Source organism: Cydia strobilella, chromosome 11, assembly GCF_947568885.1.
Source record: "Cydia strobilella chromosome 11, ilCydStro3.1, whole genome shotgun sequence".
Taxonomy (NCBI): domain Eukaryota; kingdom Metazoa; phylum Arthropoda; class Insecta; order Lepidoptera; family Tortricidae; genus Cydia; species Cydia strobilella.
This window is the reverse complement of record NC_086051.1, coordinates 18,711,345-18,727,907: the sequence shown is the minus strand read 5'-3', so window position 1 is coordinate 18,727,907 and position 16,563 is coordinate 18,711,345. Positions and strand designations below refer to the sequence as shown.

General features: G+C 39.7%; 1 protein-coding gene across 1 annotated transcript in view; it reads right to left on the bottom strand.

Moving 5' to 3' along the window:
- LOC134745654 (putative 1-phosphatidylinositol 3-phosphate 5-kinase) overlaps positions 1–16,563 on the bottom strand; it is a 63,991-nt gene that overhangs the window by 42,911 nt on the left and 4,517 nt on the right. The window contains exons 5-7 of the mRNA XM_063679776.1: positions 6,532–6,615; positions 5,926–6,065; positions 4,901–5,020 (exon numbers count right to left, since the gene is read on the bottom strand). Of these exons, the coding sequence (XP_063535846.1) occupies positions 4,901–5,020; positions 5,926–6,065; positions 6,532–6,615 (344 nt within the window). The remainder of the gene's footprint in view (positions 1–4,900; positions 5,021–5,925; positions 6,066–6,531; positions 6,616–16,563) is intronic.

The window sequence follows — 16,563 nt, the reverse complement described above, 5'->3', positions numbered from 1 at the left end:
AGACGTTACCATGACACCCACATGACCATTTATTATTCACCCTCGATAACCCAAAGTAGATAAGTCTGGCTAACAAATAGTGTCACAAAAAATTGCGGTAAATTAAAAATAGTTTTTTAATACAGTTGCTCAAAAAGTGCTACTTTTCGTGGCTGTTTAGCGTGCGGAAAGTTGGTTTTCGCGAACTAGTGCTTTTTACTAGACTTATATTGACCGGGATATAGACCGTGATTACCTTTTGTATTATTTGTGAGTATGATTTGTATTATTTGTGATTACCTTTTGTATTATTCTATATCCCGGTCAATGTAAGTTTTGACGACCGGTCTGGCCTAGTGGGTAGTGACCCTGCCTGTGAAGCCGATGGTCCTGGGTTCGAATCCCGGTAAGGGCATTTATTTGTGTGATGAGCACAGATATTTGTTCCTGAGTCATGGGTGTTTTCTATGTATTTAAGTATTTATATATTATATATATATATCGTTGTCTGAGTACCCATAACACAAGCCTCCTTGGGCTTACCGTGGGACTTACTCAATCTGTGTAAGAATGTCCTGTAATATTTATTTAATATTTGTAATATTTATAAGTCTAGTGAAACTAACCGTGAATCATTCAAAACTCTAATAGTGCTTGTTCCAATTCATGACTACTTATTGATGAGTGTTAATATTAGTTTCCTTTAAACGTCGTAATCAACATAAAAACCTACTGTTAATGTAAGAATACGAAAAATATGCATATTTCATATTTTATTACTTACCTCTTCATCATTATAAGTATTATAACACGTTTATTTTTTAATGATGGAAAACCGTTCTTAATAAGTTGTCTGAATGGAACGGAACGCCTGTCAAAGAAGAGGGGTATTTTCTTACTGCAAGAATGTTTTAAGTTTCCAAAGGCAACATTCGATATTGTTTTTATAAATATACGATACACAAATAATCATAAATAACGATATTTAGGTAATAATAGTACAATGTTTTAATATTTACAATTGTTTTTGTCTTATAGAACATGCATTTGAAAAAAAAACTTTCATTGAAGTGGGTTCAATAATAATAACAAAATCTATTCTAGTCGAATAAAAGCTAGAAAAACATTTATTCATAATGTCAATGTCAATGATGTCACAGAATTAATAATATAATTCGAATTCCGTTCCTTATTTGTTGCTTTTCTTATTTTTTCGCAACTGTATTAAAAAACGTCGTTCGATACACATGCGGAAATGTCATTCTTCACTCGTCCCGAAGCTTGCCAAGCAAGATATCTCGGTACTCGTGAAGTAATGACATACTTTCCGTACTAGCATCGAAATGTACTATTCCCTGGCAATACAATTATTACTATGAAATGAAATGACAGCTTGAAATCGACAGTTTGTTTGACGGGCAAAAGTGATGCCGTATAATGAAATTTCAAAATAAGCATGTAATCAGTAATCGTCTCTATTTGCAAATATCGACATAAGCCACGACTAGTGGAACGACTTGCTGGTCAAACTCTATTCTTACATCTGTGGTGTCAGCATGGTTGCATTTTTATCACCTGTCACTATGGCTGTCACTTTCGCACTTACATACTTGTTAGAACGTGATAGGCATGGTGACAGGCGATAAAAATGCTACCGTGCTAAGCCCGCTGTGCTCTATTGGTAATGCTTGAAAACGGCACACTTAATAAACGGGAAAATCATATAAAACATTGGGTTTTAGAGAAATAAATTCGTTTTTTAAGACTGGGTCGACCGTCCAGTGGCGCCCTCATTAGGGGAATTGTGTTTCCTAATAACCTTAACTTTTGTATAAATCAGTAAGTATATTAATATTGTTGTCCTACTTATTCCCCAATTTTTGATCTATGTGATATGACTTACTTCTGACTTTATCACCTAAATGGAAAAATCTCACCATTTGCCTATAAAATAAAACCAAAGATAGATATTCAGTTTATATACAATTTAATTGTTAACACCCTGATACTCTTGCATTTTTTTTTCTCATTATTGTTATTATTGTTTTTGTTCTTGTTTGCACAAATAGCTCTGTTTTACTCTGTAGAAACTTTATTAAACATGATGTTAAAATATTTTCATTAAGGAAACTGTAAGTCTAGCTTTAAGAAAATTTCCAGTGTTATGTATAACTATAGAAGACTGTTTGTTTCTTAAATAAATAAATTAAATTAAATAACTACAGTCTAAGGAAAAAACGTGTCTCGAAAATCAAAAAAATGTGATTCTCGTTCAGAGGGCGCTACTAGTTTTGGTCAACTGTCGTATAGATGGCGTTGACGGTTTCGTTTGTTATTTAACAATTTTAACGCATATCAGTGGCAGAACATGGGTCAAAATCATAAAAATAATTAATGCAAATAAAAAAATCATTTATCTATATTTAAATACATTTTATCGTATTTTTATAAATCTTCATTTTTAGTTTTAAAGTGTGTCGACAGATGGCAGTGAATTTACTGGGGTTACAAAATTAACTATGACAGTACCGCTCTAGTATTTATAAGTTACTCTATGATAAAACTATTCAACAAAGACCAAAAATTGGGGAATCAGTAGGACAACAATACTAATACAACAATAATAATATACTGATTTATACAGAAATTAATTGGTTTATTAGAAAACACTTACCTATGTTGAACAAATAACTCTTTGAATCTCTTGAATCTCCCCTAATGAGGGCGCCACTGGACGGTAGACCCAGTTCACCCAGTCTTAATGATGTTAGTACTATAAGTGCTCCATTATGTAGGTATCTAAAATAAAATAGTTATTTGTGCAACAAGAGAGGAAAGTTGGTTTTTCTTGCGAGTGTTTATTTTGAGTCCCGAGAAAGCGTAAGATTCTAAGGTAGAATCTTGAGCGTAGCGAGGGACTCAAAAACACGAGATGTAAAATAACTTTGCTCTCGTGTTGCACACATAATTTTTCACCTCAGTAGTGAGAACATATTAAAGGTTAAAATGTATTTCGAATTACACAGGATAAACAGAAAAAAAAAGTATTATAATATGTACGATACGATAAGATACGATACGATACGATACGAGACCGGACCGGACCGGACCGTACCGTACCGTACCGTATCGGTCGCACTTTCCTCACTCCAGGGAGTGACGAAAGTAGGCTTGTTCGAGCTGCTGAGGTGAAAACGTCTATTCTTTAACCCTTTTCATAAGTGAGTCCCACTTGTACTACCACTTGACAAATGAATAATATTATATACACGGTGTTACTTGAGCCACTGAAACCTGAGACACTCCAACAGTTTTTATTTATTTTAAACTCATCTTGAGTATTTATTCTTTAATCCGATAAATATTTAAAAAAATATTCTTTGTTTAGTTTTCTTAACAATTCTAGTCGACTGGTAATTCTACACAAGATACTTCGTCGTTTTAGTGACATCAAACAATTGCTAGTTACCATCGAAAACACTGTTAACTGACCATTTGCATACCTTACTGCAACGAGATAAGGTTTATCAATGGCAAGTTAAGGGTGTTGCTCATTGACAAATAACGTGTCAAATGCTAGTTATTGATATTGCATTACAAACTTGTGGACTGAGCATGTAAAAAAAAAATACCCCCATTAAAATATAGCGCAATCCATTCTCCTATCGATTCTGAACAAACTGTTTTTAGGTTTTCAGTGGGTCATGAAACACCGTGTATAACACAGACTACTAAGTTAGTAGACATGATTAATGTTATTAGGTTTATAATATTGTCTTCGGTTACCGCGATAGTTACTCATGAAATAAAACTATGAAAACGGATTATATCGCGTATATTGAATTTATAATACATCCCGACGTTTCGAACTCTTTACAGCGTTCGTGGTCAACGGGTGACTGATAACGCTGTAAAGAGTTCGAAACGTCGGGATGTATAAATTCAATATACGCGATATAATCCGTTTTCATAGTTTTATTTTATTAGGTTTAGTCTTTCAAGTTCCATAAAAAGTAAGTAGTACCATTTTATTAGTTCAGGTATTCGACATTACTTACCTGCATCGGCATCAAACTTCAAGACCGAAGTGAGGAATGTCGAGATCCGACGCCGCACCAAGGTGCGAGATGTGGGTGACGTCATCACCAAGCTTAAATGGAGTTGGGCGGGACATGTTGCCAGGCAGAGTGATGGCAGGTGGACCAAAATGTTGACAGATTGGCCGCTTTCGGATGAAAGAAGCGCCTGGCCTCCGTTGGCTCGTTCGGTGGATAAGGTTCGAAAAATCGCGGGGCACTTTTGGATGAGACTAGCCCAGGATCGGGATAGGGTTCATCCACTAATTACGTCACACGAATTTCGAGGTTTTTTGATCCCCCTTATCACACTTGGTCACATTTGGCAAACCCCTCCCCCCCTGGTGTGACGTTACATTTTTATCAATGAAATCAGCAAATATTATTTAAATTAAGTAGCTTATATGTTTTTTTTTTTTTTTTTTTTTATCACTAACAGATTTATAAGTTTTGCTGTGCCTTGTACTAACAATAATATGGATTTTTTATTCGAAATAAAAATTATTGAATTGAATTGTTAATATTTTATCAAAATATTTTTGACAAAAGAAATATTAGTAATTTTATAACCCAAAACTGATTATGAAAGAAAATTAAACTATTAAAAATGATTATCGTTCCAAAAACTTGTTATTTAACTGTACAGCGAATAAAATAGTTTGAATAAGTTAGTGACGTCACAAAGTCTGTGACTCCCCCCCTCCTTCTTGTCACAACAAGTCATATTTTCTTGACCCCCTCCCCCCCTAAACGTGTGATGTAATTAATGGATGACCCCATAAGTACACGAAGAGAGGCCTATGCCCAGCAGTGGGCGACTGAAGGCTAGAATGATGATGACTTACCTGGAGCGCTGGTCTTGGGCGTCTTGGTCAGTCTCGCTGAACTCTCGCCCAGGTCGAGGTCTAGGCAGTATGAGGACACACTCTCTACCAGGCTAGTGTGTGTATGTTCTTCATCCGCAGCTAAAAGGAAGAATACATTATTGAAGAATACATTATAGTTTTTCCTCATTCACCCGTTGACCACGAAAGCTGTAAAGGGTTCGAAACGTCGGATGTATTATAAATTCAATATACACGATATAATCCGTTTTCATAGTTTTATTTGATTATTATTATTAGACAAGTTTTTATATGTATGTCTTGCTTTGTAAAGCCTGACCAGTAATATATGATCATTCTCAAGAGGGCGCTGTTATTCTCATGTATAGACAGTTCAGTATAGTATGAAAAAAATAGTTCCAGTGAAATTCCGCAACATGGCGCGTGATCATATATTCCTGGTCAGGCTTTTGCTAGATTATATTTCTGTTTAATTTTATTGAAACTCTTTTCTTTTTACTTATTTATATATACAATGACTTAACGTCTGCTTGGCAGTTAAGTACATTATTATAGAGGCCGGGAAACAAAGGGTTGCAGGGCAAGTAGATATAGGGTAAGGATAACCCCGTTTCTTGTCAGAGATTTATATAGTGCTTTTCTCAAACTTGCAATGAAATATCCATAGGCTACGGTGGTCAAAATCGAGAAACAAACTGTCTAAAACTGTAATTTAGCTTGAGCAAGTACCAGGGCCTCATGAGTTACGAGGAGGTGTCGTTGACCAACCCGCCGGGGCGCGGCTACTGTTTAAAACAAAAGAAGGTTGCTTTACATGCCTAGGTGTGTAAGGCTGTATGAAATTCCTTTACATATGTATTATATCATCTTCACTCATCGCAGCGGATACGTAGTATTTCCGGACTTAATTTGAAGTAAGTCATGTCAACATTTCACTGAAAGTTTGAGAAAAGTAAATGAGTAACACTGACAATTCTATTGTAAAGTCTCGCTGGGGTGTAGGTGGCTTTAGCAAGTATACTGACGTGCATCGTGGGGCGGCTCGGGTTCGGGCCCGGGCCCGGGCCGGTAGAGCGCGTAGTCCGCGAACATGGGCGCCGGGTCCGGCACGCCCGCCACCCAGCCGCCGGACACCAGGGCCTGGCACACCGCTCGAGCTTGTGCCCTGCACAACAAATTCACTGGGTGGGTGGTTGGGCCCAACCATTAGGGAGACATTAGGGACCAAAGTCATTAGGGAGGCCCTAAGACTCGCGCACGAAGGGTTCCGTACCATTACGCAAGAAAACGGCAAAAAAATTACGATTCTTGTACGGGAGCCCCACTTAAATATTTATTTTATTCTGTTTTTAGTATTTGTTGTTACAGCGGCAACGGAAATACATCATCTGTGAGAATTTTAACCTTCTAGCTATCACGGTTCATGAGATACCTGCCTGGGGACAGACATACGGACAGTGGAGTGTTAGTAATAGGGTCCCGTTTTTACCTGTTGGGTACGGAACCCTAAAAAGTATAACAATTCTCTGTGGTATGATAGACAGCGCTATCATTTAACGTCGCTGTCTTTACAACTTGCTCTGCAAGTATTTGAGTCTGAAACAGTACGTCAAAAGTGTCAAAACATTCACCTGGTCTTGTGGCCGGTGTTATCCATGATCCACTGCATGATGTCCGACCCTCGCCACACACCGTTGTAACGCACCAATCGGTACCTGCGACATATATCAAATGTACTATAGTTGGTTGACTATAGTACCGGCCAATAATATAGTGTTTAACACCTTTGAGTGTTTTTGTATGAGCTTGTATAGAGTAAACAATATAAGTTAGTTTGTAGATTGCATATCTCACTAGTAGTTTTATACAAATATATGATGAATATTACAATGTGAATTACAATAGGATACTCAGCATATTACTAAAAAACCTCTAGTAAAAAAATGAAGTTAACAATACATTAAAAAAAAAACACTATGAAAAAACCATTACATGAGACCAATTTTTCTCATCGCTCGTACAAAGGAATACTATTAGACTACCTAAAGCAGTGAGGTGGAAGTCACTCACAAATATATAAATAAAGTTATACCGTCAAATCATGGAGGTGATATATTATTGGCCGGTACTGTATAACTTAAATCGATAGCTACCAAATAGGATATAACTTTAAAATCCTGAAGGGAAGCAGGTATAGCCTACTACAGAGCAAAATTTATACACAATGTTGATCACATTACATCAATAGGTAATACAATAGCTTACGCAGCTTAGTTAAAGCTAAATTTACTTGCAATACAAAAACAAAATACAACACTTGTACAGACCCGGGTATGTCCTTAAACTGCGTCCGAACCCGGATATGTCCTTAAACTACGTCCAAAAGAGAGGTATGGGCACTGTGAATGACATCTCGCTTTGTGTGGTAGGGCACAGGACAGCGGATGTCATTAAAGATCTAGACCAGAGCCCAACTGGGGAAGTACCTCCACCTTACAGAAAACCGCAGCCAAATAACACTAGACCCCTCATAGTGTTGTGTTCCTGCCGGTAAGTAAGGTTGCCAGAGCTCAACGAGGGAGAGGAGTGTTAGGGTCGGCAACGCGCGTGTAATATCTCCGGTGTTGCAGGCGTCCATAGGCTACGGTAACTGCTTACCATCAGGCGGGCCGTATGCTTGGTTGCCACCGACGTGGTATAAAAAAAAAAGTCGAAGGCAAAAATATCGATCCAGACAAATGGCTCAAAAATATGTGAACACGACTTTATTGTCTAAGGTGTAAGAGCGTACGCATATTTTTGAAACTTTGGGAATGTATATATTATTATGCCCTTGACGTACTTATTATAAACATTCATTCATTCGTTCAATAACGACTCGTTTACACATAGACCGCGAAGTCCACGAAGTTCGTGGCACGAACCAGCAACAGATTGAGACTCTAAATGTCATATATGTATAATAGTGCTGTAATTTAAGCTTGTACCCACTACTTTTTTTTTTTACTGCGACTGTTGAATGTAGTAATGTTTAGTTTTTAGAGTTGCCTAATTTCACAATAGATGTCGCTGTTCTATCGGCTGCTTCGCGCTGTTAAGATTTTTCCACAGCCCCGTATATAGTAAATTTGGTTTCGGAATAAATGAGTATTAAGTTGTCAAGTGAAGTGTTTCATTACAAAAGGTAGGAAGTGCAGTGCAGTATAGTGAGTGAACATTGGTCCTTCGGAACAGGATAATCGTGAGTACAGTGACAGTGGAAATAAATGTGAAGTGTCAAAGACTTAGTTAATTTTCGCGGTAACAAACAGAATATTTCGCGTGAAAAAAGACATAGTGCAATTTCGAGTGAATTTAGGACTTAGAAAAAAACCGCTGAAAAAACACTTAGAATAATTTGCTTAAATTTGGACTTAGTCGATTTTGTGGATTCTTGGACGTAGCGTAATTTCGGTTGAAAAATTACTTTGAAAAATTGTGTTCAAATAAACTTAGAATAAAAATAGACTTTGAAATCTGTCATTCACTTAGCAAATTTTAAACAATAATGGCTAACATAGCATCACAAGAAGAACTTTTTAGTCAGATTAAAAGACGTCTCACTAATCATAAGAAAACTTCGTCAACGCGTTACACGGCAAGTTACTTGAAAATACGCATAGAGTCGCTAGAAGAGTATTGGAATCAATTCCTTACTGAACACCGAGAAATTCTGAAGTCTTCAGTAAACGTTGAAGAGAAAAAGGAACTGAAAGCGCTCTATAATGATGTCGAAGATTTCTATATGGAGTTCAAGACTAGTTTATTGGAACTGACGGAATCTGTCACAATTCAAGAAGGTGCCTCACCTCAAGTGCCTCATGTATCTCAACCTCAAGTTGTCACAAAGAGTAAACTCCCACCGATAAATCTCCCTTCGTTTTCCGGTGATTACCAAGAATGGATGCACTTTAAGGATTTGTTTATCTCTATGGTACACAATGAGCCAGGTCTGAGTGACATACACAAGCATCATTATTTGAGGTCAAGCTTGAAGGGTGAAGCCGAACAAGTCGTCCGTCATTTCGAACTCACAGCTGCCAATTATGGGAAGGCTTGGAACGCCTTAGTCTGCCGCTACAGCAATGATAGAGTGATAGCTAATACCATACTGAATCGCCTGCTCAATCAGAAGAAACTCACATACGAATGCTCTAAAGGCCTCAAGGATCTTCTTGATACTACAAACCAGTGTCTCAGTAGTCTAACGAATTTGAAGATTGACATAACTACTTGGGATTCGATTATCGTGCATATTGTGGTATCCAAGTTAGATAGTGAAACTCACAAAGCTCGGGAGCAATCACTTGGATCTTCTATAGAATTACCCACTTATAACAAGCTCACATCATACTTAGAGGGACGATTCAGAGCGATGGAAATGGTACAAGCGACATAAAAGAAAGATAAGAAAGAGACCACATTTCAACAACCAGCTACTGCACCTAAAATAAAGAATGTGAGATCTTTCACCGCTGAAGTTGATACGGAATGCACATATTGTAAGAAAAGTCACTACATCTGTCACTGCACTGAATTTGCACAACTCGACATAGATCAACGTAAAGAATTTGTAAAGAACAACAACTTATGCTTCAATTGCCTTGTCAAAGGACATTCCATACGGAACTGTAGACAAGTCACAACATGTAGAACCTGTAATCGCAAACACCATACGCTTTTGCACTACCAGAGTATAACTGCGAATACAGTCACGATGGAGACACCCACAGAATCTGAAGACACACAAATTAAGGAACTCACAAGTCTGAAGGTTTCACAAAAAGGCAAACAAGTGATATTAGCCACAGCACAGATATATTTGAAGGATAGCAGTGGTTCTCTCGTACAACTTAGAGCCCTTATTGACCAAGGCTCAGAAGGCACCTTCATTACGGAGTCTGCAGTGCAACTGCTACGACTGAAGAAAACATTCCAGCCAGCTAGTATCACAGGCCTTGAAAATCAAGCTACACTGCCACGATACGTCGTTAACTTAGATATTCACTCACCGATAGACACTCACTATGTAATGCAAGTTGACGCTCACGTACTCTCGAAGATTAATAGTTGGTTACCCTCAAAGGAGTTTGACATCTCACAATGGCCTGCCCTGTCCCAATTACAACTAGCGGACCCTCACATGCAATCCCCGGGACCTATTGATGTTCTACTGGGCGCCGAGGTCTATGCATTTAATTTGCTAGACGGACTTCACAAATATAACGATGACAAGCTTATAGCACAAAACTCGAAACTCGGATGGTTTGTCTCTGGAGCGTCTAAACCACGAAGCGATCTGCCACCTCACAATATTGTAGCACATCACGCACTTATCGAGGTAGATCAACTCCTACGCAAATTCTGGGAGACTGAAGAGTACAAGCCTCATGAAAAACCGATGACACATCTTGAGACACAATGTGAAGAGCACTATAAAGAAACTCACTCCAGACAAGAAGATGGTCGTTACGTCGTACACTTACCGTTTAAAGATGACCACGAAAAGAACTTAGGCGATTCTCGACATATCGCACTACAGAGACTAATGCACATGGAGAAAAGATTTGCAAATAAGCCTAAATTTCAGAAAGATTACGCGGACTTCATAGATCAATATCAGAAGCTGAATCATTTAGAAGATGTAGACCCACAACATAAGCCAACTCACAAAGTCTACCATCTCCCTCACCACGCTGTAATAAGAGAATCCAGCAGCACAACAAAGCTGCGTGTTGTCTTTGATGGGACTGCACAGCCGTCAAATGGCTCATCTCTGAACGATGAATTACTCATCGGACCATCACTATTGCAAGACTTACGAGATCTCATTGTTCGTTGGCGTACTCACAAGATTTGTCTGCTTGCTGACGTAAAGCAAATGTATCGCCAAATACTCGTCGCTAAAGAAGATGTTGACTATCAGCGCATACTGTGGCGCTCATCTCCACAAGATGAAATCGTCGAGAAACGTTTGTTAACTGTGACATATGGTATGTCATGCGCTCCCTTCCTCGCTATTCGCACACTAAAGCAGCTTGCACAAGATGAAAAAGAGGAATTCCCAGACTTAGTTGAAGTCATAAGTAATGACTTTTATATGGATGACTTACTGACAGGTGCGAATGACGTGGAACAAGCTACTAAGTTACAGAGTCGTATCACACAAGCTATGGCTAATGGTAAATTTGAAATGCACAAATGGGCATCCAACAGTCCTGACGTCTTGAAGAATATTCCTAGCTCAGAAAAAACAAATCAACCAAGTGTCGAGATCAAGCTTGATGATACCATCAAAGCTTTAGGTATCAAATGGAACTCACATCATGATGTCTTCGAACTTAAGGTAGATATTTCAGAACCCACAGAACGCTTCACCAAAACGTCAGTACTGTCGGATATTGCGAAATCATATGACCCTTTAGGTTTTTTAGGGCCAGTGGTTATCACTGCAAAAATGTTTTTGCAAAAACTTTGGTTGAGTGGTATTGGTTGGACTGATGAACTTCCTCTCGAACTTGCCACAGAGTGGTCAAGCTACAGGGACCAGCTCTGTCACATGCCAACCTTGTATTTAGATCGTTGGGTTCATACACAATTTGACGGCAAGGAAATAGTGGAAATTCACGGGTTCAGTGATGCCTCTTGTTTAGCTTACGCTGCTGTTGTTTATTTGCGAGTTATCACGCCCCACGGAATCCACGTGTCACTAGTCATTGCCAAAACAAAAGTGGCACCTGTAAAACAAGTCTCCATCCCACGATTGGAACTGTGTGGCGCGGTACTGCTCTCGAAGTTACTCAAAGATGTTCAGCACAGTCTTCGTTTGCCTGAGGAATCTGTCTTTGCGTGGACAGATTCAATGACTGTCTTAGCGTGGCTTCGAAGAAACCCTAGCACTTGGAAAACGTACGTAGCTAATAGAGTCACTGAGATTGTTAATAATGTAAGTAGTGGCCGGTGGCACCACATTCAATCGGCAGAAAACCCTGCAGACGTTGCGTCGCGTGGCATTCGTCCCGATCTGTTTAAAGACTGCGAGTTGTGGTGGCGCGGACCAACTGTACTTCACCAAACGAATGATTTTGATAGTTGTCGCTCGCTCTCTCTCGACGTACCAACAACACAACTAGAAGCCAAAGAAAATTCGAAAGGAAATGATAATAAGATAGTAGCACTCAAAGCTGGTGTATCGAATGAGAGTGATGATCGACTTACATATTTGGCTAGATACTCTACTCTGGCAAAATTGATTCGCGTTACAGCGTACCTATTGAGATTTGTAAAGCTGTGTAAAGCACACATTGATGCAAAACTGAATCAGATAGTCCCTGAGACTTTTCCTCAGCATCTTACAGTTACCGAATTGAGATATGCCACAAGGGTTTGCATTCGACTCTCTCAGGAATTTTGGTTCCAGGAAGAGTTACAAATGTTGAGAAAAGGCCAAAGGCTTCCGAAATCTGATGTTTTGACCCCGCTTGCCCCGTTTATTGATGAAAATGGTATTATTCGAGTTACAGGACGTATACGTAATGCAAATGTACACTTTGATACAAAATCACCTGTCGTTCTAACCTCGAAGCAGGCGCGGCTTCCTCTAAGGAGCGCTTGTGCAGTGCACTCCCATAAATAATCATAATGAAATTATAGTGCCTAATTAATATATTACTCTTTAAGATCTATCGTACAAAAGTAAAATACCAATTAAATAATTACCTTTATTCATTATAAGTTTATAGACGGCCTATACTACTCGGCCTACTCCTATAATTTCATAGGAATCATAGGTAACGCGCAAAGCGGAGCGCTTTGGATTGCGCTCCTATGAAAAAGATTTAGTACATAAAATCAATAGGAAATTCAATGAGAGCGAAAGAGAAGTTTCGCTACAGTTCCGCACGTGAAACAGAAGATTTTCTATGAAGAAAGAGGTAAAATTGGAGCGGCGCTCCGTAGCCCGTTTGACCTTGCGCCCTCTCGTCGAATGCGCGCGCATTGTGCGCGCCATATATTGTCACTTGTTTGTAAACAGACCTTAGTTAGTAGTCAATTTTAAAGTACGCGCGTGAATGGAATTTTGGCATTTTTTTATTATAAATAATTAACCAAGAGTTTAAGCAGTAAGTGCACATAATTTGTTTGTTGTGAGGTATTTAAAATGAATGAATTTAACGGGAGAATGTGAAAAAAGTTTACAAAATCGACTCGAGTTCAATATAAAAGGAAAACCTTGAACTTTCGTAACAATGTTCGTCAAAAACAAAAACTTATATGTCATTAAATAAGATCAATTTGCAAAAACACCGTGGTTGTGTTATGTCGCTGTGATAAAAGTAACTAGGTGTTTTAGTTTATCGTGTTACCTACCTAAGTACATATGTCTTGTTTGGAGCGGGCGCGGGCGGGCCGGGCGACGGCTGTGCGGTGAGTTTGCTTGGACCGAAACCGATGTGTTAACAATTTAGCACATATTTCCATAAAATTTTAAAACAACATTCACAACCTAGAATCCATTTGTAAAATGAACTGCAGTTAGCGTCTATCGGTCGTCAAGATATTCGTAATAGCGAAATTCTATAAGAGAGTTCAATGACCGTATTTTGTGTCGGTTAATTGAATGTGTAGTTTTTTACTGTGATAGTGAACACCCATAATATAGAATCACCAGCCGCCGCTGCCTCGAAGTGTCATTTAGCTGTTTTAATTGTAAATGATGCTCATATTCATTGTTTGCACGGAGGTCCTCAACTGACTCTCAATGGAATTCGTTGCAAATATTGGATAATCGGTGCTAAGAATTTAGTTAGGAAAGTTATTCATAAATGTATCCCTTGTTTTAAACAGTCTGCAACACCGATCAACCAATTGATGGGTCAGTTACCTGCGTGTCGTGTAACGCCAGATAAGCCCTTCCGTAAAAGTGGAGTGGATTTTGCTGGCCCAGTCCAGTTAAAATTGTACCCTGGTAGATGTCAACGCACTTGTAAAGCCTATATTGCTTTGTTTGTGTGCACCGTGACCAAGGCCATTCATTTAGAACTTGTGAGTGACTTGTCCACGGCTGCCTTTATTGCCGCTTTTCGTCGTTTCACTTCTAGACGCGGTCATTGTAGTGATCTGTGGAGCGACTGTGGTACCAACTTCATTGGAGCCTCGAAAGAGCTTGACACTATGTTTAGGAATAGGAACTCAGAAGTAGTTGGAGAAATATCTGAGATTTTGGCAAATGACCAAACTACATGGCACTTTATTCCTCCTGGCTCACCACATTTTGGTGGACTTTGGGAAGCTGGTGTGAAATCGATCAAGTCTCACCTTAAGCGTGTTATCGGGCAGACTCTTCTTACGTTCGAAGAGTATTCTACACTGTTGACTCAAGTGGAGTCTTGTGTAAATTCTCGACCGTTAACTCCCATTAGTAACTCGATTGATGATGCTTCTCCAATTACACCGAGACATTTTCTTATAGGTGAAGCTCCTATCACTGTTCCGGAAGAAAGTCTCACAACTGTGCCAGTATCCCGTTTGGATCGTTGGCAATTGCTCCAAAGGATGTTGCAATCGCTTTGGACTCGTTGGAGTTCTGAGTATTTAACAACATTACAAAACCGGTATAAATGGACCGTTACTAATCCTGATCCTGATATTGGAACAGTAGTTTTGGTCAAGGATGAAAGACTCCCTCCCGGAAAGTGGTTGTTAGGTCGTATAATAGACAAGCATCCCGGTAGAGATGGTTTAACACGAGTGGTTACGTTAAAATTAAAGAATGGTACTTTTCGTAGGCCCATTGCTAAAATTTGCCCTCTACCTCTGGATTCTTAACTATAGTCTGTTAAGAAGTTTAATGTGTTTTAGTTTTTGAAGAATAGCTCTATTTGAGTTTCACTGTGTAATTTAACGCTTTTACTATTGATTCATGTAGATTTTCACGTGTTGTTAACTTTACTATTCTCGTTGTTTTTGTTTACATGTTTCTTTATGAAGGACAAGTCGTCCTTGGGGGCCGATAATGTTGAATGTAGTAATGTTTAGTTTTTAGAGTTGCCTAATTTCACAATAGATGTCGCTGTTCTATCGGCTGCTTCGCGCTGTTAAGATTTTTCCACAGCCCCGTATATAGTAAATTTGGTTTCGGAATAAATGAGTATTAAGTTGTCAAGTGAAGTGTTTCATTACAAAAGGTAGGAAGTGCAGTGCAGTATAGTGAGTGAACAGCGACAATAAATGACTTTTTTTTTTGATTGACCAAGTTATCATCGTGAACTGGTATTTCATTCGCGTTTTTTAATTTACGCTTAATTAACGTCAGCTGCCGCTCCGTTGGTCGGTAACAAAATTTATACGCATTTAAAAATTAACGCAATTTGTACTTAGTTCGTCGTCTAAACTTTAAAATATCGCGGTAATAGAAAATTAACTCATATTGCTGACCATGATAATAAGAAACTAACACATTACGACAGCAACACGAGAACTCACGACATTACTTCCGAAATCTGCTTCAAAGACCTGAAACCCCCAATAACCTTAACTTTTTACTTAAATAAATAAAAAATAACCGTTGCCGTACGCCGTTTTGTTTTTACCTTTTGCTATAATTTTACTTACTTTCTTTACCTAACTTTAACTAACTTTCTAAGGAAGCAAATCAGTTAGTTAGTACTTAGTAGAAAAGGCGGAATAGTTTAAAAAATTGAATATAGGTGCAACAACATTAACTCATACTTCCTCAGGTATGCTTCACTTGCTTCCTTCTTTTTAAATTGCCCTATGAACTTAAGTGACAGGTCAAATTTGGGATGCAGCAGATGCACGAATATGCTTCAAATATTTTCGCTTGTGTCGCGTTTCATTGTTGTGATTATTATTGCAGATGTCAGTGACTATAGGTACCTACTGTACTGTACATTGCAGGCGTGGAGGCCTGCGAGGTGCCTCCTCTCTGCAAGTGTCATGTTTCCCCCTGTGTGTACCTGTGTGGGTTCCCCTGTGTACCTGTGTGGGTTCCCCTGTGTAACTGTGCTGCAGGAGCGGCAAGGCGGAGCGGAGCGCGGGCAGTAACTCCGCGAGGGGCTCCCGGGCGCCTCCTCGCTCCTCCTCGCGGGCGAACATGTAGTTGTCCCGCGTTCCCCTGTGTATACTTGTGTGTGTATACCTGTGCTGCAGGAGCGGCAGGGCGGAGCGGAGCGCGGGCAGTAACTCCGCGAGGGGCTCCCGGGCGCCTCCTCGCTCCTCCTCGCGGGCGAACATGTAGTTGTCCCGCGTTCCCCTGTGTATACTTGTGTGTGTATACCTGTGCTGCAGGAGCGGCAGGGCGGAGCGGAGCGCGGGCAGTAACTCCGCGAGGGGCTCCCGGGCGCCTCCTCGCTCCTCCTCGCGGGCGAACATGTAGTTGTCCCGCGTTCCCCTGTGTATACTTGTGTGTGTATACCTGTGCTGCAGGAGCGGCAGGGCGGAAGGGAGCGCGGGCAGTAACTCCGCGAGGGGCTCCCGGGCGCCTCCTCGCTCCTCCTCGCGGGCGAACATGTAGTTGTCCCGCGTTCCCCTGTGTATACTTGTGTGTGTATACCTGTGCTGCAGGAGCGGCAGGGCGGAGCGGAGCGCGGGCAGTAACTCCG